The 25536-nt window shown below is 33.3% G+C and overlaps 1 protein-coding gene across 3 annotated transcripts in view; it reads right to left on the minus strand.

The window, feature by feature from the left end:
* Positions 1-25536, minus strand: part of BANK1 (B cell scaffold protein with ankyrin repeats 1) — a 259252-nt gene that overhangs the window by 188587 nt on the left and 45129 nt on the right. For all 3 annotated transcript variants that reach the window (XM_016159041.2, XM_036227662.1, XM_036227664.1), the window contains exons 3-4: positions 8113-8267; positions 131-269 (exon numbers count right to left, since the gene is read on the minus strand). In XM_016159041.2, the coding sequence (XP_016014527.2) occupies positions 131-269; positions 8113-8267 (294 nt within the window). The remainder of the gene's footprint in view (positions 1-130; positions 270-8112; positions 8268-25536) is intronic.

The raw sequence follows: 25536 nt of genomic DNA on the forward strand, positions 1-25536 counted from the left end.
AGAACTAAACACAGGAAACACCTGCAGAATGATATTAGTTTCTGTAGGGAAGTGAAACCATTTAGCATAAATGTATTGAAAGAAACTCAGGAAGATGTTTATATTTATTAAAGCATAAAACATTTCTTACCTAAAGCTTTCATACACCACACTGTCTTATTCCAAAGGGCTGGTTGTATTCTAATACATTTATTATTTGATGTAAATTCAACCTCCACAGTATCACCAATTACTTCGTCTCTCAAAATAATAAATATTTCACCGGGATTCTATAAGATGAAAAATATAATCCAATTAAGTATTTGAAAAAGTTTACATTAACCAAATCGCCATTACATTTATTAATGATAACGTTGCACACAATTATTATATATCTACTGTCGTGTCCGTATTTTCAACCATATTTAGAAATGAAACACGTAAATGTGATTCTCGCTACATTTTGAGCTTATCAACTTGGTGCCTGTTGAGTACTCAGTTTTATTCCTCGATACCTTATTTTGCAACTGAACAAACAAACATAGCTGCTCCCTTTTCCCCTTGCCTCTTCCCTGTGTGTGAGGCTCCCTAATTCATGGTAATGAGCATCACTTCACAGACCCCAGGGAAATGTAATTCATTGCTAACCAAATCCTTTTTTTTAAATTCCTTTTCCTCTACCTTTTTAGAACTTGGTGTATTTATCTATAAATGAAAGGACTGAACAGGTTTAACTTTAAGATCTTAATATTTAAATACGATGATATTTTTTAGAAGTCCAATAGTTTTAAATCTTACCTAATAGAGATTCTATGGTTACTCTATTTATGATGAGTAACTCTGAAGTTTATTGAGTTGACTAAAAGTTATAAATCTAAAAGTGTCAAGATTTTTTTAAGGTGGAAAAGCTAAATCTATGTACATAAAGTTTAAGGGTTATTGAAACCATTTTGGAACTTCTTTAAATTAGAGATAACAAGATTGAAATTAATACATAGGAAAGGAATAAATATTTATTATCTATTTTATACTAAAATTTATTCTAAACACTTTTTATATATAGTTTCTTTAATCCTAACTAACACACACGCACACACACATACACAAACACACATGCAAACACATGTACCAAAACCAAAATGAAAGACTATTATTTTCTCATCTATGAACAGGGTAACTGATATACAGAGTTATATCTAAATATGAATCATTACTACCTAAATTCAAAACATGCACTCTTTTTCACGTCATGTTGTTTACCTTTCAAAATAACTAAAACATAATACTATTTTTATTATTATATCATATCACCTTTCGAAGGCTTTCTTCAAAGTCAAACTTTCAGACTCTCACAAAATAAACAGGAACTTCATTTTATGCTCTTATGAAATCATGATTACCCAAAAGTAATGAATTTCAAAGTTCTCTTATTTAAATATTATCTTCCTAAGCAAAAATCACCCACCAATAAAGCTTACATCTTTAATGCTCTGTACCAAAGAGTTTCTACAAATATATTAATGTTACAAAATCATTTAATCTGACACACGTTCACTTCTGGGAGTTTTTGACCAGAATCCAGAGCTTTTAAATATTTGTCTATAGGGTATTTTGCTCTAAAATTTTCCTCACCAATTAAATTGTACATTGACAAAAGATCCCATTTCAAGGGCCCTGGCACTATTTCTCTTTTAACTCTTGCCCCACACATCCAACATGTCATAAAGACTTTTTTATTTCCTTTCCTGTACCTTGCCCAATACATTACTTCAACTGAGTTCCGAAGGTCAGGACCGTGAGCTCCTTCAGTTCCTCATAGCTGCAACCTCCTCTTCACTGGACCTCACTTCTAGCATAGTTCTTTAGTTCCTTTGTTTCTTATATCAGTCACTTTATTTCAAATCTTTAATGACTTCCTATCTCACTTTGACTCAGATCCCTAATCCTCTGCTTCAAAATTCTTCAGAGTTCTCTTCTAGGGAAACATAACTTCTTGTTTAACTGTAACCTCTTCCCCTCCAAAAAGTAAGCCTAAGCATCCTCTCCTCTCCAATGTTTTATTCACCCAGTCAACTCTTCTCACTCATGAATGTTCACCCACGATGATTCTCATGCAACAGTTCCCTCCCTATTAGAAAGCATAGATCCACTTTTCAACTGTTTCTAGAGAAAAGTTCTAAATAAAAGACAAGCCTACTAACTACCTTTGATGAGGCACTTACATATTCATTTGTACCCAGGGCCAGCTTCATGGGCAGGTAACCTGTGTACTGCACAGGGCCATGTGCTTAGATGAGCCCTGTACTTGTTTTAATGTTCTGTTGTCACTGTCCTATAGTGCTTAATAATTGAACAAGACTGCCTATATTTTCATTTTACACTGGGCCCTGCTGATTAGGTAGCCGTCCTGTTTGTACCTAGAGTTGGCATGCCATTTAGTTCCTCTCCCTCCATCTCCCCTTACTTATCCTCTCCATCAAGGTCCAAGTCAGGTTTCACCAGCTCCACAAATCCTTCCTACAACTTTACCCATGAGGGGTTTTACAACTTCCAAAGAAATCACAGAGCATTTCACAGCTACACTCCTTTCTAAGTCATGCTCTATGCTCTTAATTGGTGTTGCTTGTTTATCTCTTGGCTCCCCAGCTAGATTTTAAACATCCTGAAAGTATTTTTATATTTTTACATCATTGTGGCATCTTGTAAGAGCTTTGCACATAAGGGAAATTTGTCTATATTTTCAAATTAAGATGGAATGTCTATAAAAATATGATTTTAAATTAAGCATGCTCGGCTCTTCTTACCTCTCTCATGACTTACAGCTTCATCTGCTCCCTGCATCTCCATGCAGGAAGTGGCCTGCTCTAAGACGGAAGGCCTACACTTGTCCAGCCTTGTACATAATTATTGTGGATATCTTAATTAATGATGCAATTATGTGCATACATTTATTTCCATAGAAAAAAAAATGGAAGGATACGCAAATGGTCATAAATTTAGTTTTATCAGTTATAAAGCTGTTACTTTGCTCTCAATCTTTTCTGTTTATCTCTTATTTAGTTTGTAGCATTCAAAGAGAGAAAGGGTTACTATAAATATCACTTCTGAACTAATGTTTTGCTTCATTAGCCAAAAATTTTACAATCTAAACAAAAGGCTAAAACTTGGTTTACAATATGACACATAGATAGTGAAGTTTCTGGTTCTGTCTGGTTGTGTGTGTCTTTAAGCTTCAACAATTTATTAAATAATAGGCAACAAAGAATTTTGACCCTAGTGGATCATCATATCAGCTTACTATCTATCGTACACAATGACTTTTGTACACAGACCAATGGCTCTTTTCCTATATTCATGACTACTTTAATAGCCACTAGCCTAACAAGCATGGATGCAAGGGCCTTATTAACCTAGGATCTGACCCATGACAGCAAAGCAAGGATTAGGTGATGGCAATGGTTCCAAATTTGGCTGCTAATTCTCACTTTCAGAATCACCTGGGAAGATTTTTAAATTGCCAATGTCAAGGCCATATTTATGGTAGAGAATTCAGGTATTATTTTTTTTAAAAAAACCTTCACTAATAGTTCCTATATGCATCTTAGTCTGAGAACCACTTGGTTAAAGGGAAAATGTATCTGTTGGTGGTTGCAAAACCTTACCCCAAAGGGGCAGCACTTTACAACATAGGCATTTTCGGCATTGATACACAATAATTCTTTGCTGCTTTTACTGTATTTTTCAATTAAATCATAGGATCAGACTCTAGGTTAAGGATAATTACCAAGAATAATGTGTGATTTGGTGTCAGAAATAAGTGGGCAGTGCTGTTAGCTTCTGTATATTGTTTTACTCTGGATTCAGGGCCAAGGGATGAATAGGTAGCAGGTAATCTCTGAGATTCTTGTGGTTCGCCTACAGGCCCTTACGAGCCATACTCATTCATGTAGTCTCAGAGTTTCACTAGATTTGTTAATTATACAATCTGTGATCTGTACTATGGATTTGGAGATTTGGAGACTCTGACTAAGGTATGCAGCCACAGAGGTATGTCAACCATGAGGTCAAAAAAAGTGAAGGTCTTTATTAGGGAATATCCCATGTTCTAGGATTCAGACAAAAAGACAAATAATAAATTAATGTAGATCTAAATGCTGATAAAGCCACTTAATGGGTCTTTAGTGGTTATACTATAACTTTAAGAATTAAATTTGCTCAAGAAATCAACAAGTGACCTGACTGATTTTTAAAATATGCTTATCATCAGAACAGGGGCACTGGGAGAGTACCGTAAAAACAAAGGAATATTTGCTATGTTAAAGGAAGTAAGAGTTTGGAGGTAAATAAAGCTGAGATTGTAGTGAATAGGTTCTCCCAAAGGGAAAGGAAATGATGAATTGAAGGTCTGCCTACACAGATAAAACAAGATAAAGAAAATAAGCTCATTCTTAACTGCTTTTTAGGATGGTGCTACTGAAGAAGAAATATAGAAGTCATTACTGAACCTGTGACAGGGGCTCACAGAAACAGCAGGATAGACAGGAGGCATCAGAGAGCAAACTACAGTACTTCTGAGTGAACCCAGGAGTTTTGAGGAAAACTTTTAGAGGCTCCCTCTTAAAACTTCAGGTAAAATCCATAAAAAGAATGACTGGAATCACTGCTTACATATTACGTAGCTCTAGCAAGTGATTATAGAACCACTGGATGGATTGCAGAGAAGTCTCTAAAAGGGAGCACTGAACTTTTGATGTTATTATTAGGTGATTTGGTTATTTATTACTGTAAGGGGTATGAATGTATTTCGTGCCTTCTGAGACAGGATTTAATCTTGGCCCTTTTGACATTTTTGGACCAGCTGCTGTGGAGTCTACCTTGGGCATCGTAAGATGTTTAGCAGCATCCCTGGCTTCTACCCGCTAGATGCCAGTAGCAGTCCCCCGGTTATAACAATCAGGACTGTGCACTTAGCCAAATATCCCCTGGGAAAAGGGGAGGAAATAACTCCAGATGAGAACCACTGCTCTGAAGGGGTTTGCCCCAGAAATCAATGAAATTAGAACTTTGGAGTAATACACAGCACAGGGAAGAGAAGCTAGTAAATAACAGAGCAGGTCCAGTTCTGGTCTATTTAGATATTTATTCCTATGAGAGTATGCCTTCTAGGTGGAATTTTCATCATGGATATAAAATTGAATAAGATTCATTTGAATAATGGATGCATCTGGCAGATTTAGAACTCACTGACTCCATATCTCTCATAATCAATTACCCCACAAGACAAAATCCAGAGTAATATACTGGAAAAACAAATCCCTTAACCTATAAAAAAAGACTTAAAAATACCAAAATAGAACAAAGAATGCTATTCCTAGAAAAGGTAAAAGAAGAGGCCAAATTAAGTAGCAGATTTAACCCGTTTAAACTCTTGTACATATTTCTCAAAGAGACAGAATAATATACCCACATAGAGTACTGGAGGCATACCTTCACCAGTGCATGAGGAAAAAAAGTTACAGATGAAACATTTTCTTCTGTTTTTAAAGTAACAAGATTTTCAAAGCCTAGGAAAAAAAAATCCATAGAAAGGAACAGTGCTGGGAAAGATGATGAGGCAGAGGAAGCAATAATCCAGGCTCCTGGGTTCAAAAGCAGCAGCAGCATCACCTGCTGCCTGGTTTAAAAAAATCTGCTAAAGCTGATTCTCCAAAATAAATGAGAGAACAAGGCGAGCACATCTGCAGAAGGGAGGTCCTCCAGACCCAAGCAACTTCACAGCCAGAGGCAGCAGTAGGACAGATTTAAACTAACTCCCTGATCATCAGAGAGATGAAGATTACACTACTAGATCGAACTCACAGTGAACTCAGTGCTAGCATGCTGGAAACACAAAACTCCAAGGGAGAAATTAATAGATTTTGACATGGGGTGTGAAAGAGGCATATTTCAAATAAGACCTGGAGACTGGTAGTGTAACAGTATTATAAATTTTCAGATTTTGTAAGATGGCAAGAAAGTCCAATACCACCTACAGGGAGAGGAGGCTGTATTCTTAAGGGGTCTTTATTCACCCACTATGAAATCAATGAGATTCAAGTCTGCCAAATACATCTATAATTCAAATGAATCTTATACAGTTTTATATCCTGGAAGGCATTCTTCCATTGGAAGACTTCTTAGAAATGAGTAAGTTCAAAGATTGTGCTTTCAGAAAACTAGTATAGACTGAATGTTATTTATCCTGGCAAATCTGGAACATAAATTTCACTCACTTCGATACAAATGATCTTTTCTGTGGTACTTAGCAACTATCATATGGATTTAGTTGTACTAGGATCTAGGTTCTGAGAACACAAGATTTTGATTGGGATAATTATTTTTGGTCCAAGAATGAACTTATTTTAAAATTTCAGAGTGCGAAGTTGGTACTAGAATATTCTTATATGACCTTTCAACTCTTAGGATTGCTTAAAAAGTGGGATACCCAAAAGAAATCTAAAAATGAAATCATTTAACTTCAGAGAGAAAGAATTATGTCCATGTCAATAAAAGATAGTCCATGATGCCGCCATTGAAAAAACCCTACTAACTTGTCATCTGAGGGAGCAATCTCTACCTGGAGGGCAGTGGTTTAGTTTTTGGATTTTTATTTCTCTGCAAATTTAATAATGGGAAGATTTATATTGTTCAAATTTCATTGTTACAGATATTTTGAAAAGCAGCTATTTAGACTCATTGCATAATCTTTGGTAAGATATTTTTAGTTTCAGAGTGACTTTTTTTTCTTTTTCTGCTTTGATTTTACCTACTTGAGAACAGTTCTCATCTCTCCTTTATTACAGTCTCTTCTATTTATCTATCTCTTCCATTATTTCTGACTCAATAGAAGCCTCTGATTGTTTAGCCTGATCTTCCTCCCTTGAGTTCTTGAGTCCTTTAAGTGAATTGCAAGTTTTCTTTCCCTGATTATCTGTGTCAGTTTCTTCAAACCTGCATGGTTCAGCTTCCTGGAGTCTCTAAGGTAATGTCAGAGAAGTTTATATTCCGCTGGAACTGATAGCAAAATAGTTTAAAACAGTGATTCTTCTGCTTAGATGGAGTCTGGGGGTGAGGGAATTAAACAGTGCCCAATTGCACAGAATGTGCAGCTTCTCCCAGGACTGCTGGTACCAGCAGCAACAGGAGAGTCCTTCCCAGAACAAGCAGACAATGCAGCCCCTGTCATCCAGTCTTGTAAATCTACTGGCTTTACCAGAAGGATGGTTGCACTCGAACTCCCAAGCCTCTCCTGTATGTTTGGTTCTTCCCACTCAATGACATCACAGACTCACAAATATAGAGGACTATCTGGTGATGGCCAGAGGGGAGAGGGGCTGGAGGGCTGGGTGAAAGTAGTGAAAGTTTAAAGAAGTACAAATTAGTAGTTGATAGGTCATGGGGATTGGAGCATGGCAGAGAGAATGAAATCAGCTGTAATGTAATGGCTATGTGTAGAGCCAAAGGAGTAATAGAATAACCAAGGGATCATTTTATAAACTACATAAACTATATAAATGTCTAACCAATGTACTGTATACTTGAAACTAATAATAAAATAAAACACAATGCTAAAAAAAAAAGACATCACAGACACTGAGAGCCAGCATTCATTTGTTGTCTGGAGGTTACACAGCCTGAGATTCAGGCCAAGCTCTACCATGAGGCTTATTTTAGTTGTTCATCCCAGATGGTGGTCCTGAAAATAAGCATTTTCAAATTCTATTAAAGGATATGTTTCCCTGTATGAAAATAAAATCTTTAATCAGATTAATATGAATCCAACTTTCTTTTAAGTAGCTTCATATATATAGCAATCACAATGCCTCAGGTAACAGTCGATAAAATCAAGCTTTCACATATTCTTCAATAGTTAATTATTAAACAATTATGTATCAAATATCTACTAATTGTCACACATTGTTTTGGGTTCTGAGGATACAGCCCTGAACAAAGTAGACAAAAAAAATGCCAGTTATGTTGGAGTTCACATTCTACTGAATGTAAAAGTTCATGAATGTAGATAATATAGTTAAATAAAATGCAATGTCCGTTAAAAAAATAGAGCCACTTAAATAACAAGGCATCTTTACTGACCTCACATGGAATTTCAGTAGGTAGCACCATCGCTAGTGGCACGATGCTTTTTGAAGTTTCTGATGATTCTTCAATTTCGTTTTTCTCACTTACTTCTCCAGAACGTTCCGCTCTTTGGTCTGTTGAAATATTGAACTCGAGGTAGTCCTCAGAACCTAGAGAAAGTTCATGAATGTAGACTATAATATGCTAAAACTATATTGTTGCTTCCATTGTTATAAAGACTAAATGCTGAACAATCGATTTAATTAATATACAAGACAACCGAAATGAGTTTTAGTTAGCTGAAATAATTGAACTAATGTTAATAATTACAAAAATGCTCCACGATTTAGTGTTATAACCTTAGTGACTAAACTAAAGCAACTACATAATATGTTCATCTATGGGTTAAATGTTTTCGCCCCTAAAAATGCAACCACCATTTTACATTTCCTTTTACTATTAAAACAGTAAATCTGAAAAACATGTAACTATCTCATTTCAATGACAGTTAAGAAAATCTATTTTACTTTAAATTGGAATATTTTAAATAAGAACAACTATTTACCCTTTCCATATACTTCTATTTTTTAAAACAAAAAACTTAATTAGGAGATATCACTAAATAAACTAGTATTTCTACAAAATGCTAGTTTAATACTAGAATATCAGTGTTCATCAAAATGTTAGTGCACTGTAGGAAAAAAGTACTATATGTCAAATAAATTTGGTTTCTTTATAGCAATGTTACTGAAAAACATTGAAATGTGAGAGTTTTGGATCTCAAAGAAAGAGAAATAGTATTTAAATTTTTTTTTCAGTTTTAACATTTAATAATTTAGCTTTGATCTCAATCATTCAAACTTTTTTTGTATTGAAAAAAAGAATGTATTGAGAGATAATATGTTTCTTACTCAATGTTTCAAAGCCCAAAGCATTTCATTAGGGCACAAAAGAAATGTGGCTGAAACTAAGATTTTCACAACTACATCACATCTGTAAACTTTTAGGGCAGCCCCAATAGTATTCTTCAAATCCCCAAAGAAGGGGACTGGGGGAAAAATGAAGCCTCTGACAGCCAGAATCTGTCCAGACGCTATGTGAAGTCCTTGATGTTGTTAAGAGCTTGCCTGGCGCTTACAGCTCCACCTCAGTGTTCTCCCAGGGAACATGGACAATTCCACAGAACATCAACATCAGACGAGGCCACTCTGTTACCATGATGGATCATGTGAGGCCACTTTGTAATTACATCTTAATCCAGACAAAAACATGAACATTGACCAAAACACAAAAATGACCAATATCCTGAATCCTGGCTCCTGTGAGTGATGTTGCCTCTTCACCAATTCCAGCCTTAGCTTCTTTTCATTGCTCTTGCCTTCTAATGATCTAATGATCGAGTGACCCACTCCTCTCTGTTTGCCTGAGATTTTCTGCTTTAGGCACTGAAAACTCTGTATCCCAGGAACCCCCCGAGTCTCAAGCATACTGGAATAGTTGGCCACCCTATTTCTTAATAAGAGTCATGAATGTACCAAATCATAAAATTAAACCTGCTTTCTGATATAAGCATTTGATTGCCATGCTTTCTTGAACCCTCCCTCAAATCACTTAACACAAGCCTAAAAACTACAATAAATCTTTTTTATTACTCTTTTACTGAGATGCCCTACAGTCTCCATGGTGTGCCCTCTATTAACTGCCAATAGAAAAAATCCAAATAGTTCAAATGCAGGTGTGTTCCTAGTGGTCTTTGGGTAAAGGACATTGACAGGGTAAAAAGAAGAGCCAAAGGCAATATAGATGAAAGTAGCTACAATTTTGGTCTCATTGTATTTTTTTTTTTTAAGTAGAGTTATCACTTTCACAGGTATTTCTACCAAGAAAGCAGAGTAACAAGTGAAGTGTCCTCTAGAGAGCAGCTGTCTCGATGCCATATCTAAGGAGAGTGGCTTTTTTCTTGCCTTATGAAAGCTGCAAAGAACAAAAGCACTAGGGATTTCCAGATTTCTCCTAGTACTAGTCTTGCTTGAAATGAAATAAAAAATAGCCTTTATTTCTCTTTATCTCTGTCTCGCACACTCTCTCTCTTCGCACATGTGCACACATACACACACAAATCAAAACAATAAAAGCTTTTATAGAATTGGCTCAATTATCTTGTGAATTGATGAAAGAATAAAGAAAATTGTTTTATTTGATACACCTTAAAAGAATGAGGTGTAAATTATTCTGTCTTGGAGCTATCTAGGATATTTTCTGCTAATTTCTCTGTGGTATTAAATTAAGAAGAGTTATTTTATTTACCCAGAGGACATAATCATGGATGTACAAAATGATTTATCTCTATGAATGTTCAGAGAAGCATAGTTTATAATGCAGAAAATTAGAAGCAGTCTAAGCAATAAGGAACCAGATAAAAATGTAATGTTATAAAAGATTTTGTCACCAATAAAAATTCCTTCAAAGAATATTTAACAAGAAACAAGTTTATTTGATAACTTAGAAAATCCAGGTTACAAAATTGTTAATTTACTAGGTTCCCATTTTGTTAAAAAAAAATAATAACAACAGGACCTGTGTTTTCAAGTTGTATATATAAGGAGGTATGGAAGTCACAATGCTATCTTAACAAACAGAAAGCTGACCAGACTAAAAAATCAACAACTCTTCTTTGATCCTTAAGAAAAGGGTAGATATAGCACAACTGCTATGCCCAAGGTTGGGGAGATAGGCAGGCAAATACAGGTCGTCTCAGCTTACCAGACTAGGGACTCAGGAGTGAAAAATCACTCAAGAACCAATACGTGGGAAAGGAAAACTGAACTGTAATCGATGAATTGCTGCATATTTAACTAGTACAAGCGTGAGAATTAAAAACTCCAGGGGAATCCAGTCAAAGTGGGAATGGGAGGGGTTGGGGACATATTATTTTGAGATTCATCTCCTCTAGGAGCTTGACCAAATCCCCACAGCAAATATTGGAGAAAATATTCCTGTTGCGGCCAACAGGGGAAAGGGAGAAAGAACAGTTTTGAAATACCCCAGATACTTCTTAGCATGACCTTCCCTCAAAGGAAACTAGTTTACCAGAGAATCTCATCTATAGGAGTTTATCAAAGTCTAAGGGACCAGGGGAAGAAAAATACCCAACTGCATCCCTAATAGCCATCCAGTACCACTTAAGGTGAAGAAAAAAAAAAAAAACTAAAAACAAAACTGAGAAACTCTTGTAAGGTTCATAGACTAGAGACATTGTCTCACTAAAAAACTGAGACCTCATCATCAGATTATAGAAAGTTTTCCCTCCTCCCAACACCTCACTATCATATTACTAAAGACCTACTTATAGAAGTTCCTTTTACCCACTACATCATATTTGGCTATTGAGGAAGATTACAAGCCATACCAAAATGCAAAAAACAAACAAACAAAGAAACCTTCCCTGCAATTTAAAAAAAAAGAGTAAGCAAAAGAGCAAGCATCAGAACAAGACATAGCAAGGACGCTGGAATGATCAGACCAGGAATTTTTAAAAACTATCATTAATATGCAAGTGGTTCTAATGGATAAAGCAGACAACATGCAAGAACAGATGACTAATGTAAACGGAGAGATGGAAATCCTAAGGAAGGATAAAAAAGAAATGTTGGAGAGCAAAAACACTGCAATAGAAATGAAGAATGCCTTTGATGGGTTTATTTGTAGACTGGACATGACAGAGGAGAATCCTTGAGCTATAGGATATACGAATAGGAATTTTGAGAACTAAAAAACAAATAGAACAAAGACTGAATACACACACATACATACATACACACACACACATATATATATATATGAATATTCAAGGACTGTGAGAAACTATGAAACTATATATATATATATATGAATATTCAAGGACTGTGAGAAACTATGAAAGATATAACATACGTGTAATAAGAATACCAGAAAGAGACAAAAAAGAGAAGAAATATTTCAAACAATAATGACTGAGAATTCTCCAAATATGTTTCTGATACCAAATCACAGTTCCAGGAAACTCAGACAATACCAACTAGGATAAATTTCCAAAGAAGTACAGTAAGGCATAACATCTTAAAATGGCAGAAAATCAAATATAAAGAAAAAAAATCCTGAAAGAAACTAGAGAAAATAAAACTTACCTATAGAGGAACAAAGATAAGGATTACATCTAACTTCTCAGAAACCATGCAAGCAAGAAGAGAGTGGAGTGAAATACTTAAAGTGTAAGAGAAATAAATGTCCAACCCAGAATTCTGTACCCTGTGAAATTACTCTTAGAAAGTGAAGGAAAACTAAGAATTTTTCAGAAAAACAAATACTGAGATAATTTGTTATCAATAGCCCTGCCTGCAAGAAAAATTAAAAGAATTTTTAATTTGAAATGAAAATGAAAATAATATATATCAGCAACTCAGATTTACACAAAAAAGAAAATAACAACGAAGAAATAAGTAATAGTAAAATCAAAACATTTCTTTTTTATTGTAATTGATCTAACACATCATAGTAACAATAATGTATTCAATTATGTATGCTTATGTATATTATGTATGTTTTTTATATATGTTTACGTAAAATAAAATTAATGACAGCAATGATACAAAGGATGAGAGGAAGAAAGTAGAATTGTTTTGTTATTATAAGGTACTAATACTCTGTGAAGTGGTATAGTGTTTTTTGAAAGTGAGCTTGGATTAGTTATAAATACATATTGCAAATTCTAGGAAAACCATTAAAAAACAGATATGCTAAGAAAGATATGCTAAGAAATAATCCCCTCGAATGTCAATGGTCTAAATGCATCGATTATAAGACAATGATTGTCAGAGTTGATCAGAAAATAACATCCAACTATATGTTTTCTAAACGAAACGCACTCTAAATATAAAGATGTAATCATTAAAAGTAAATAGGGAAAAATATATCACGCTAATAGAGGAAAGCAAGAGTAGCTGTATTAATTTCAAATAGAGCTTATTTCAGAGTAACAAAAGTTATCATAAATCAAGGTGAGAATTACATAATAATAAAGGGGTCAATTCTCTAAGAAGATATAACAATTGTTAATGTGCATGTGTCTTTATAACAAAGAGTTAAACTATCCGAGGCAAAACTAATAGAACTGCAAAGAGAAATAGATGAATCTGCTATCACATGTGGAGACTTCAACAGAAATGGACATTTTTCGCAGGCAGAAAATCAATAACGACACAATTAAACTCAACAATACCATTAATCAACTAAATTGATATCTATAGACTTCATCCAATAACACCAAATTACCCATTCTTCTCAAGGTCACATGGAACATTAACCAAGATAGGTTATATTCTGGGACACAAAACACACCTTAACAAATTTAAATAAGTAGAAATCATACAATGCCTGCTCTCAGACCACAATGGAATTAAATGAGAAATCAATGACAGAAAGATAGTTTGAAAATCCCACAATACATACAGATTAAGCAACATACTTCTAAAAACCACATGGGGCAAAGGAGATATCTTAAAAGTAATTACAAAAATATTTTGAAGTGAGTAAAAATGAAAATACAACTTATCAAAATATGTGGAATACAGCAAAAATGCTCAGAGGGAAATTTATAGCATTGAATGCATATGTTAGAACAAAAGGATATAAAATTAAATCTAAGTTTCCACTATAGAAAACAAAAAAATAAAGAGCAAATTAAATCTAAAGTATGGAGAAGAAAAGAAATAAAAACAACTAGAACAGAAATCAAGGAAATTAAAAACAGGAAATCAATAGAAATAATCAATGAAACCAATGTCCACAAATTTGATAACATAGATGAAATGAATCAATTATTTGAAAGACAAGTTGCCAAAATTTACGCAATAACAAATAAACAATGAATAGGCTTATGGCCTATCTCTATGAAATAAATTGTATCAATAATTAATAACCTTCTAAGACAAAAAGCATCATGCCCAGATGGGTTCACTGGTAAATTCTACCAAACATTTAAGGAAAAAATGATTACAATTTTCATAGAAGTAGAGAGAATACTTCCTACCTCATTCATGAGAGCAGCATTACCCCAATATCAAAAAAAGACAAAGATGTTACAGGAAAAGAAAACTACAGGACAATATATCTCATAAACATAGATGTAAAAATTTTCAACCAGATATTAGCAAATCAAATCCAAAGAAAATAAAAATAAAAAGACATGCACCATGACCAAGTAGGATTTATTCCAGTTATGCATGGCTTGTTACACATACAAAAAATCAGTTGCTGTAATCCATCTCATCAACAGACTAAAAAGAAAAAAAAAATCACATGATCCTATCAATAGGTTCAGGAAAAGCATTTGACAAAATCCAATATCAAATCATAATAAAAACTCACAGTAAACTAGAAATGGAAGTAAATTTTCTCAATTTGTTAAATATTATCTACAAAAACCTATAGCTAACATCATTCTTAAGGTGAGAGACTCAAAGCTATTCCACTAAGACCATACATAAAGCAAGGATGTCCCCTCTTGCCACTTCTTTTTATCATTGTACTGGAAGTCTTGCTCATGCAATTAAGGCAAAAATACAAAATAAAAGCGACAAAAATTGTGAAGGAAGACATAAAACTGAATTTCTTAGGAGATGACATAATATTTATGTAGGTAATCCAAAAGCATCAACAAAGAAATTCCTGGAACTAATAGGCAATTAGAGTAAGGTTGCAAGATACAAAGGCAATAAACAAAAAGTAATTGCTTTCCTATATACCAATAAACAAGTGGAATTTGAAATTAAAAATGCAATATAATTTACATTATCACTCCCCCCCAGATAAAATACTAAGGTATAAATCTAACAAATGATGTACAAGATCTATATGACAAAAACTACAAAACTCTGATGAACAAAATCAAATAAGAACTAGATAAAGGAAGAGATATTCTATATTCATGAATAGGAAACCTCAGTATTTTCAAGATGTCAGTTCTTCCGCAATAGATCTATAGATTCAATGTAATCCCAATCAAAATTCCAGCAAATTATTTTACAGATAAGGAAAAACTTATTCTAAAGTTTATGCTGAGAAGCAAGAAACTCGAATGGGTTGAAAACTTATGCCCACACAAAAATCTGCACAGTATTGAAGGGAAAAAGTAAAGTTAGAGGACTAACTCTACCAAACTTCAAGTCTTAATATAAAGCAACAGTAATAAAGACAGTATGGTCTTGGCAAAAGAATGGGAAATTGATCAATAGAACAGAATAAAGAGCCAAGAAATAAAACCACAGAAACAAAGAATTTGACAAAGGAGCCAAGGCAATAAAATGGAGCAAAGATAGTCTCTTCAATAATTAGTGCTAGAAAAGCTGGACATCTACGTGCAAAAAATAAATCTAGATACAGATATTACACCCTTCCTAAAATTTAACTCAAAATAGATACAGACTTGAATACATAATGCAAAACTAAAAAACTCCAAGAAGATGACGTAGGAGAAAACCTAGATGACTTTGGGTATGGTGCTGCCTTTTTATATACAACACCATAGACATGATCCATGAAAGAAATAACAGATAAGCCTGACTTCATTAAAATTAAAAACAACTGCTCTGCAAAAGACAATATCTAAAGAATTAGAAGATAAGCCATAGACTATAAAAGAATATTTTCAAAAGATACATCTAATAACTGTTCTCAAAACATATAGAGCTCTGAAATTCAACAATAAGAAAATGATAAAACCAATTTAAAAATTGGCAAAGAAAACTGAACAGACACCTCACCAAAGAAGACGTATATATTTCAAATAAGCATATGAAAAGATGCTTCACATCATATGTCATCAGGAAATCCAAATAAAAACAAAAATGAGATATCACTACACACCAATTAGAACGGCCAAAATCTGAAACACCGACAACTCCAAATGCTAGGGAGGATGTAGAGCAACAAGAACTCTGATCCATTGCTGGTGGAAATGCAAAATGATACAGCCATTTTGGAAGACGGTTTAGTGGTTTCAGATAAAACTAAATATACTCTTACCGTGTGATCCAGAATTTATGCTCTTTGGTATTTACTCGAATGGGTTGAAAACTTATGCCCACACAAAAATCTGCACATGAATGTTTATAGCAGCTGTGTGCATAATTGCCAAAGCTTGGGAGCAACCATAATGTCCTTCACTAGGTGAATAGTACATTCAGACAATAGAATTAGTCATTTCTAAAATGAAATGAGCTATCAAGCCATGAAAAGACATGGAAAAACTTAAAGGCATAACACTAAGTGAAATAAACTAATCCAAAAAGGCTATGTACTAATCTGAAAAGGCAAAACTATAAAGACTAAAAAGAGAAGAGGTTATTAGGGACCTGGGTTGGCAGGGGATGAATACCTAGGTAGAGCGCACAGGAGTTGGGGGACAGTGAAAATACTCTGTTTGATACCATAATGATGAGTAAATGTCATTATACATTTGTCCAGGCTCATAGATTGTACAATACCAAGTGTACCCTAAGGTAAACTATGGACTTTGGGTGATTAAAATGTGTTAATGTAGGTTCATCCTTAAATAGTTAAAAATATACAATTCTGGTGAGTAATGTCGATAATTGGGGTGGCTGTGCTTGCCACAGGGAAGGGACAGGGAGGGTATGAAAAATCTCCGTATCTCCCTCTCAGCATTGGTGTAAACCTAAAACTTCTCTTTAAAAGATAAAGTCTTCAAAAAAAAGTAGACATATACAAAATATGTGGTAGGAATTCAAGATATAGCTTTGAATACCTAAGAATAGACTAGCAATGTATATACCAAAAATATCAAGTGATTATGTCTGATTGGTGGAGTTATGAGTAATTTATTATATATATTGCTAAAAATAATAATATCTAATAATATATAATATATATTCTGTTTGTTCTATGAAAACATATTTTACAGATTTAACTAGATACATTCCTCAGATAGAGAAATGAATTAAGTTTACAGACAGAGCACAAGTATCTTTTCCCCTTCTCTACAGCATGTAAATGAAATAAGAGAAAAAAGTATTTTCTTTATGTGTCATGACCTAAAAAATTGGTAGGAAACACTATTTTACAGATAGTATATGAAATATATCAGCTCATTACAAATCACCTTCATGTTAAGATGATACAAGCAATTCCAAAAGAGATTATATGGAATAAAGGTCACTCTTCTCTTTTAAAATTAATTTAATATTAGGGAAAATAATGACAGATCCCCTAAGACAAGATAATTTTGAGTATTTTTTTTAGAAATCAATAAAATTACATTGTAAATAGTAAAATGGGAACGCAATATAAAATAGTAAATACTAGAAAATAATTTCCTTTATGAATTAAGTTGCAAAACCTGGTATATATTTAATTTTTAAAGTTTGCCATATGCCTTCCAAAATATAAACTTTCTAATAGTATTTTTTAAAATATAATTTTTAGTGTAGATTGTTTTATATTTTGTCCCCATTTATTTGTCAACTGATTAAATCTTCATTTTCCATGAGGACAGGTTTTCTGATAATTAACAAAACTGGGTGAAGATTGGAAAAAAGTGGACTCTTTTATATTGATCGTATTTGAACTTCTTTAGTTATACTGATTTGACAAAAAGGAAGTTATTCCTCAACGTCCAATGACTGCAAATCTGACAGCAGACAAATCAAAGCTTTAGTTTTCATCACAAATAATTTGGACCCCCCCCCAAAAAAAATACGGAAATATTGATTGAGAAGAAATATGCCTACTGCTTAAAAAAAAAGGAAAAATAAAAAAGAAAAAACCCTTTGTCTTCTAATATAAACTTCGGGAAAGAACTATGTACTATAAGCTTCAATTTCCTCAATTATATAATAGGATAACTAGTGCCTTTCTTGTTGGATTGTTTTGATTACATTTAATAATACACATAATGTGTCAGGCCTAAAGTAGGTACTCAAGATCAGTTTCCTTTTTTTTTTTTTTTCTGATTTCTGATATCAAAGTGAATAAAAGCAATGTTTTGTTTTTTTTTTTTTATTTTTAAAAGACTAAGTCTTTCTCAGTTTGTATATTCAACTACAACTTAGAAAGGACTGCAACATTCCTCTAGAATTTTAACACTGAGCATCACTGCTTTTGTGAAATTTAGAATCTTGGTAAGTGATCCCATAATGACAATTCTGCTGAATTTATTAACTATGCTTAAGGTGGTACAGATTCTAGTACACTTCTTTGTAGTTTTAATGTCATACTAAACACTAAAATACTCCCCACCACTTAGGTAAGTAAATGAATATTTCTTCCAGAGATAAAAGAAACAAATGGACTTTATGAAGAAGTATAATTTTTACCAACCTATCAGTCTAGTCTTCAGTATTCTTAAACAATTTTTGTTGTCTGTGGTGCATTATAATGGACACAAAATAAAAAATATTTCATACTAGATTACTTCCAAAGCAAAAATAATAATAATGATAATATAAAACGTATGACCTACCAAATATATATTAAAATGAATGCACTTAATACAGCCAAGCAAATGTTAGTTTCTAATAGTAAAAAGATAAATCTTTCTTTTAAATGCTCTTTTTTTTTTTTTTTCTGGCACTCTATCAGCACAGACTCTGCCAGCTAAAATTCTCTCATATGTTAGTCTGAATGTATATTTATATTTTACTCTTGGTACTTTAGTCTTCTAACTTTAGTTTGTAATATGCAGGATAATTCCAAGGCAATGTATATGTAAGGAGACTGTTTTTGGTGGTCTATGAGTTTCATTTTACCTGCATTGCTATTCCATTCTATTTATTACATTTTCTCATTTTTTCTATCCTTTCTTTCTCTTTCTGTTTCATCACCTACTACTCACTCTTCCATTAAGGTACCCTTTCCTACCCATCTCTTAGTCAAATTTACTACACAAGAATAGTACTATACCTTGCAACATAGAGTATGGTCTTGAGACCAACAACTTATTAGAAATGCAAACCTCAGCCTCCACCCTGGACTACTGAATCAGAATCTGCATTTTAAAAGAACTCCAGTGATCTGAATGTACATTGAAATTCGAGAAGCAATGTGTAGTAATAATTTATACCTTTGTGTTATATCTTTCCATAGCATTATCATAGAATAAGCCAACAACTGAAATTATGTTATGTATTTATTTGTTTATTTGTTTCTTGCCTATCCATCTAGAATGCAAGCTTTCAAGATCAGGCAATTGGTTCTTTTTCTTCACCTCTTTATTTCCAGTGTATACAGTAAGATCTTCCACATAGTAAATGCTTAATATTTGTAAAAGTAGACATAATAATTAGATGTTATGTATTTGTATGCATAGCAGATATAATTATTTGTTGCCTGATTTAATGATTGAATAAATCCATGACTAACTTGCACTTCTTTGGGGGGAGCGGGGGAAGTAGTATCTATGGGCAGCAATTTATTTTATCTAACATATTCTTTGCCTGTTCTAAGGAATTACATCTGTACTTTAATCAGTGTAACCCTAAAGTCAGGAACTAAACAAAATTAGAGAAAATCACCATAGCAAGTACTCAGCTTACCTCTTGCTCTCCTACACATTTTCATTGTGTACTTTTTTTCTGAGAGTTGCTAAGGCAGTATTAGCATTACCCATGCCATCAACAGTTATTTCCTGCAACTGGATATATGAAGCACTGAGATTTAAGAATTATAAGGTTAGTTAATGAAACAAACTCTAATTATATCCTCTATGAAGAAGTTCAACATGTATCAATACTAATCCATTTCAGCGGATTGTCCAGAATGAAATAAAATAAAGGTCTATTGAATAAGATTGCAAACAAGAAACAACCATTTAGATTTTTAGTTATTCCCTTTACTGAATGACATTGTAAAGTTTTTAATTTTAGTTGTTATGTTTTTTAAATCTAGGCTATAAGAAAAATTCGTGTATGAAGTGATCATTCCAACTTTGACTATTAAATTATAAACAGAACATGTAGTTCATGAGTAGAAGAAAGTCTTGTTGTCTAAAAAATGCTCCACTGAAATACCTAGGGCATGAGAATGCACATTCAACCCAGACATATTCCGAAACTTACCAGTTTCTTTTTGTTACTCTTTTCTTATAATTAAGAAAGAAAACACATGGATTGATCTGAATTACAATTGAATAGGGTTCCAAATGAGATCATATTATGTATAATTTAGAACACAAATAAGGAAAACAAGACAATAAAATCACCTATAATTCTATTTCCTAAAGATAATCATAGCTGACTTTTTGGTGTCGAACCTTCTAGTCTTTGGTTGAAAAATGTAAATGCATCTTTTCGAAAAATTAAAATGGAACAATCTTAAATGTATTTATACTATTAGCCTGAACAATAATATTTTATATTCCAATGGCTCCTTGCAATCAATATTTTCACATACTTTGTACTTTATTTTGAACACACACTTAAAACTACAAATCCTATTCAATGCTGGATTACTAAATTCCTGTCAACCAAACTATTTATAGTTTTTAAGTTCTGAGTCAGAAACTGTTCCTCCCCCATATATTGTTCCATCAAATAAGATCTTTTATTCCTATTGTAATAACTTTTAAAAATATGAAGACAACACGGTATTTTAAGTCAAACATGGTTTAAGAAATAAAAAATAGATACAATTAACCCAGGAATAAGTTAATGGAACCATCAATAAATTCAAAAGCAGAATCTTAAATTTTGCAAAGTAAATGACGAGAATCTTCTGGTCCTTGAGTAGAAAATAAAATATCATTTAGAAAATGATCTGAACTTATTTTCCTCATAAAAAGCTTTAAATGGTTTGATTAAGGAGATATTACTCTGCATATGCACATTCTTTTTCTCTCTCTCTCTCTGTATATATACATATATACATATATACATACATATGTACATATATACATACATAATATACATTCATATGTATAATATGTGTGTATATATGTGTGTATGTGTCTGTGTGTATATATTTATCTACTATATCCTAATTAATAACACTAATACAACATGTTAGTTGTTAAGATAAAGAGGGACTTAAATGTAAAATGGTGAAGAAGAGAATGTTCAAGTCCCCTATCAGTCTTTTCTTCAATCTCCATGAGATTGAGGAATTGACTGTCTTTGTCATTGTTGAACACATGATAGGTTCTCAATAATTATCTGTAAAATAAAGACATTGATATTTTACAGTTGAAAATGCTTGAAAGAGATAAAGTTGGAGAAGTGGATTGAGGGGAAAATGTGCCAACCTCTCTTTGCAAAGGATCTATCTGTAATTGTCTTCCCTTTTGAGACTCAGATGTCATGACCATCTATGTTCATGACAATTTTAATGTCTCTGTTTTTGGTATTGCCTTTAGTACAAGTATTTACACAAAGCTACAGATTCTAGTGTGACCAGCTTCAGAAGATTAATTTCACATGGAAGCAAGGATAAGGCATGTGTGTCTCATCTGACTTCCACAGGTGCTCAGCAGAGAAGGGCAAACACCTATGGAGTAGTTAGGCTTGGAGAATGGCTCAATGGCTGAAAGAGAAAGAAGGGAAGGTATTGGGAGGACAAGAACAGGATCCTAGAAAAGACAGGCCATACAGAGAAGGCACAGACTTCTATAATGCCTAAAAGTCAGAGAGGCCTTCACCCTTGGAAACAGTAAGAAAAAGAGGTTGCACATTTGAATTACCTAAATTTAAGAAAGAATGTAATTGCTTTTTTTTTTTGCTCCCATGAATTGATTAAATTAGATTGTAAAATCATGAAAGAAATTAATATAAGAATATTACCTTTATTTGGATTTCTGCTCCCTTCCTGAGCTTGGGTTTCTGTTCTATCCTCAGTGAGCATCTACATAATCTTAGCAAGTGGTTTTAGCTCAACCTTTCCCCTCCCAATGTAACATGATCAACTGTAAGTTACTATCAGGAAGCTGGGACATTTTTAGTGATGATGTCTTACAGTTTAAGAAGTGAAAGGGAAGCTATAAACAATTCATTGTCTAAAAGGAAAAAAATTTTAAATAGAGATCTGTTCTAAAATGAGTATCCATGACTTTATAAGCCAACTTCCTGAGAAATATTAATAATGGCTAACAACTACTGAACATTCACATGTGCTAAGTACTGTTCTTAGTGCTTTGCATATATTAACATACGATGCTCTACAATTCTATGAGGTAGGTGATAATATTACCTTCATTTTCTAATTTTTTATTCTTGAACAAACATTTATGAAGTCCCAGCTATGTGCCAAGTGCTGTGCAGGGCACCGAGGCGAGCCTTCCTTCCCAGGACTTTCAGGACATGGAGCAGAGGTGGGGAAGTTCAGGAAAAAAAACTTAAAGCTAGGTGGGCTACAGGAGCTCAAAGACATATGGGGTGGAGGTTGCTGTTTTAAATAAGGACAATAAGACTTCCCATAGTAAGTTAACTCTTCCAAGGCCACATAGCTATTGCTCAAGTCAGTAAAACTAGCTAGGCATCCCTCCCCTATCACTACACAATACAGTTTCCCCATCTAAGGTTAAATCCACGCATATGACAGTCAATTATCACAGGAATGATATGATAGAATCAGACACAAAATTTTCAGAGTTGTTAAAAATGACATATGGTCCAAAACTCCAGTGAAAATGTCTAAGGCATTAATTCTTATGATAACATAAGGTTGTATTCCATTTGACACTGAATTGATATCCCAGTTAGGATTGCTAATTTACACAGAAATGACAGTTTACGTGTGTGTGTGCTTGTTTACCAGTCTCGTTGCTCACGAATTATCTTACAAGAATGTTTTATTTTGCATAGAATTCCCAGGGGTGGTTTGTATGTTGTCAGATGGACTCTCTCTGCCAGAGAAAATGACTCATAGTGCCAAATATGTGGAATTATTATCAATTAGGTAATGACAATTCTGCTTCGTCTAAATTGGACTTGGAGACTGAAACATTTTTGTGTTTATTTTTCTTCAAGTATCTCCAAATTATTACAATTATCTAAGAATAGAACATGAACTTTGACAGCAGACTTAATATTTTATGTTTTTTTAAAAAAATGTACACTAGCATTTTATACATTTTAAATAGTAATCAACATCTTAAACTGATATATCTAAAAATATTTTCATAAAACATCAGGGCTCTGTACCTGAGGACCTTATTTTAACTTCCAAATTAAATAAATAAAAAATTTCAGTGCTGTATATATGTAAATAATTTTAGGATGTGTTATAGTTTTTAGTTTCAGATTTGCATGTGACTAGATAAAATGACTCTGAAATTGTCTGCTTCCAAATAGAAGCAGTCTTTTAAAGGAACTTTTTTCTTTTGCTTTCTCAAAAATACTATCTACAAGTATAACCTTTCCCTAACTTGAATACAAACTACAGAAAGTGAGTCAGTCCACCTTTGAGACAGAAATAGTTTTTGCTTTTTTTTCTCATATATTCAATGAGATTTATTATGAGAAAGGGCTTTTGGCAGTTAGGCCTAGGGAAGTTTTCCTTGAGGCTTACTTTGTTCCTAGGTAAGCCCCTAAGTCTGTTTGTGTTGGGGTAAAAATAAGAGGTGACATATATTGAGTTTGGATTAAGTTTCAAATACCCTGGGTTTACATATATAATTACATTTAATCCTCATACTTATCCTAAGAGATGCATAGTATTACTTTCTGATTTTACTGATGAAGAAATGAATTCTGAAAAATTTTTAAAAATTGTCATAGGTCACAGAGCTGGACTCAAACCCAGGACTACCTGACACCAAGCCCTGTGATCCTGGCCACAGAGTTATACTTTTCACTGAAGGTAAAAGAGGCCTGGCTGATCCACATATATCTTGCCTCACACACAAGCAGATCTGCTTCCATTAAGAATGAGGAAGAGCCCTAATGATGTACTTTGCTTCATCTGTGACAATGGTCTGCTCCCACCGTAGCCATTTCAATCTCCTAGTCCCTGAGCATAAGCATCATTCTCTGGTGAAAGATTCAGAAGTAGCCAAGGTAAAAACCAATGAATCACTGATGTAGTAACTGGTAAAAATTTATTGTGCACACACCAAAAAGATAGTTTGCAAACCAGGAGAGCTGAAACCAAAACACGGAATGAGGCTCAGGGGTACACTGTTACAAAGCGGCTTATATAGTGAGAAAGCAGCATGTTCATGGTGATTGGTGATTAAGCTAAATTCATAACTAAATTGGTTTCATCTCCTCTGGGAAACTTCAAGACTAGTCTCCATTTGCTTTTTATTTTAACACTTTCATGTACGTTTTTTTTCTTTTTGCCTATGTGCCTAGTTCCATTCTTCCTTAATTTTTAACATTTCCGCAACAGTTGCTTCCAGTGTGAGACCTTTCCCAGCTTCCCCATAATCATAGCTCTTTGGATATTGTACTTTATTTTAAAGTATCACATGGATTATTTACACATTATTTTCCTGTTTCTTTGATTAGATAGTGAGCTCTTAAAAGCAGTAACTGATAATCTTTGTTTCTATCTCAACTCCAAGTGACTACTTAAGGCCTGCCACGTAGCAGAGGTTTAGTAAATGTCAGTTAACACCATTATTTAGTGGATAATTAATCAAGCCAAAGGGGAAAATCTGTATTCCAAGAGAAGCTAATTGTTCCTTATAGGCAATATATATATTTCAAAGGAAAATTGTGTAAAGTTGAGTAATGAGGAAAAACAAAATATACAGACATAACACTATCTAGCATGGGAAATGAGAAAACAGACATAGATGATATGAATTTTCTGGTTTATGGAAAAAGCATTCTTAATATTAAAATGAATTTTAGGATTATGAAATAAAAGCATTCCCAATATCTAAATGAAACAATTAAGAGGAAGCATTATAAAATGCTTGATTTTACTGTTTCAGTTAACAGTGAAAAAATACATCCTAGAGATCAAAGGCTCATAAAAAAAGAGTATATGAATTATGAAAATCAGAGTAATTTGGTATGATTAAAATATTGATGAAAAGGGCACTATGGGGTACCATTTTATGATATTAAATCAAGGTTAACATGATAGAATCTTTATCATAAAAATATAAAATAGGAAAGTAATATCGACAAGGAAATATGAAAAAAAAATCTTACTATAATGAAATGAGACCGATGAGATAGAAATAAATACTGATAGGCTAGGAAAAGTAGATATTTTTTGTTTGCAGTTTGGAGGTATGATAAAGAATAACTTTTGCACACACACACAAAAAGGAAATGTTTCAAATGGAAAATTCAGAAATTTATTTATTTTAAAAGTTTTTAAGTATTTGTTATACTATTCCAGATAGGATAACTTTCTATAGCTCATTTAGCTCATGAGAAAGATAACTAAAATGAAAAGATTATATAATATTGTATTCAAATAAAACATATTGTAAACTTG

This window comes from Rousettus aegyptiacus, unplaced genomic scaffold, assembly GCF_014176215.1.
Source record: "Rousettus aegyptiacus isolate mRouAeg1 unplaced genomic scaffold, mRouAeg1.p scaffold_m13_p_10, whole genome shotgun sequence".
NCBI lineage: Eukaryota > Metazoa > Chordata > Mammalia > Chiroptera > Pteropodidae > Rousettus > Rousettus aegyptiacus.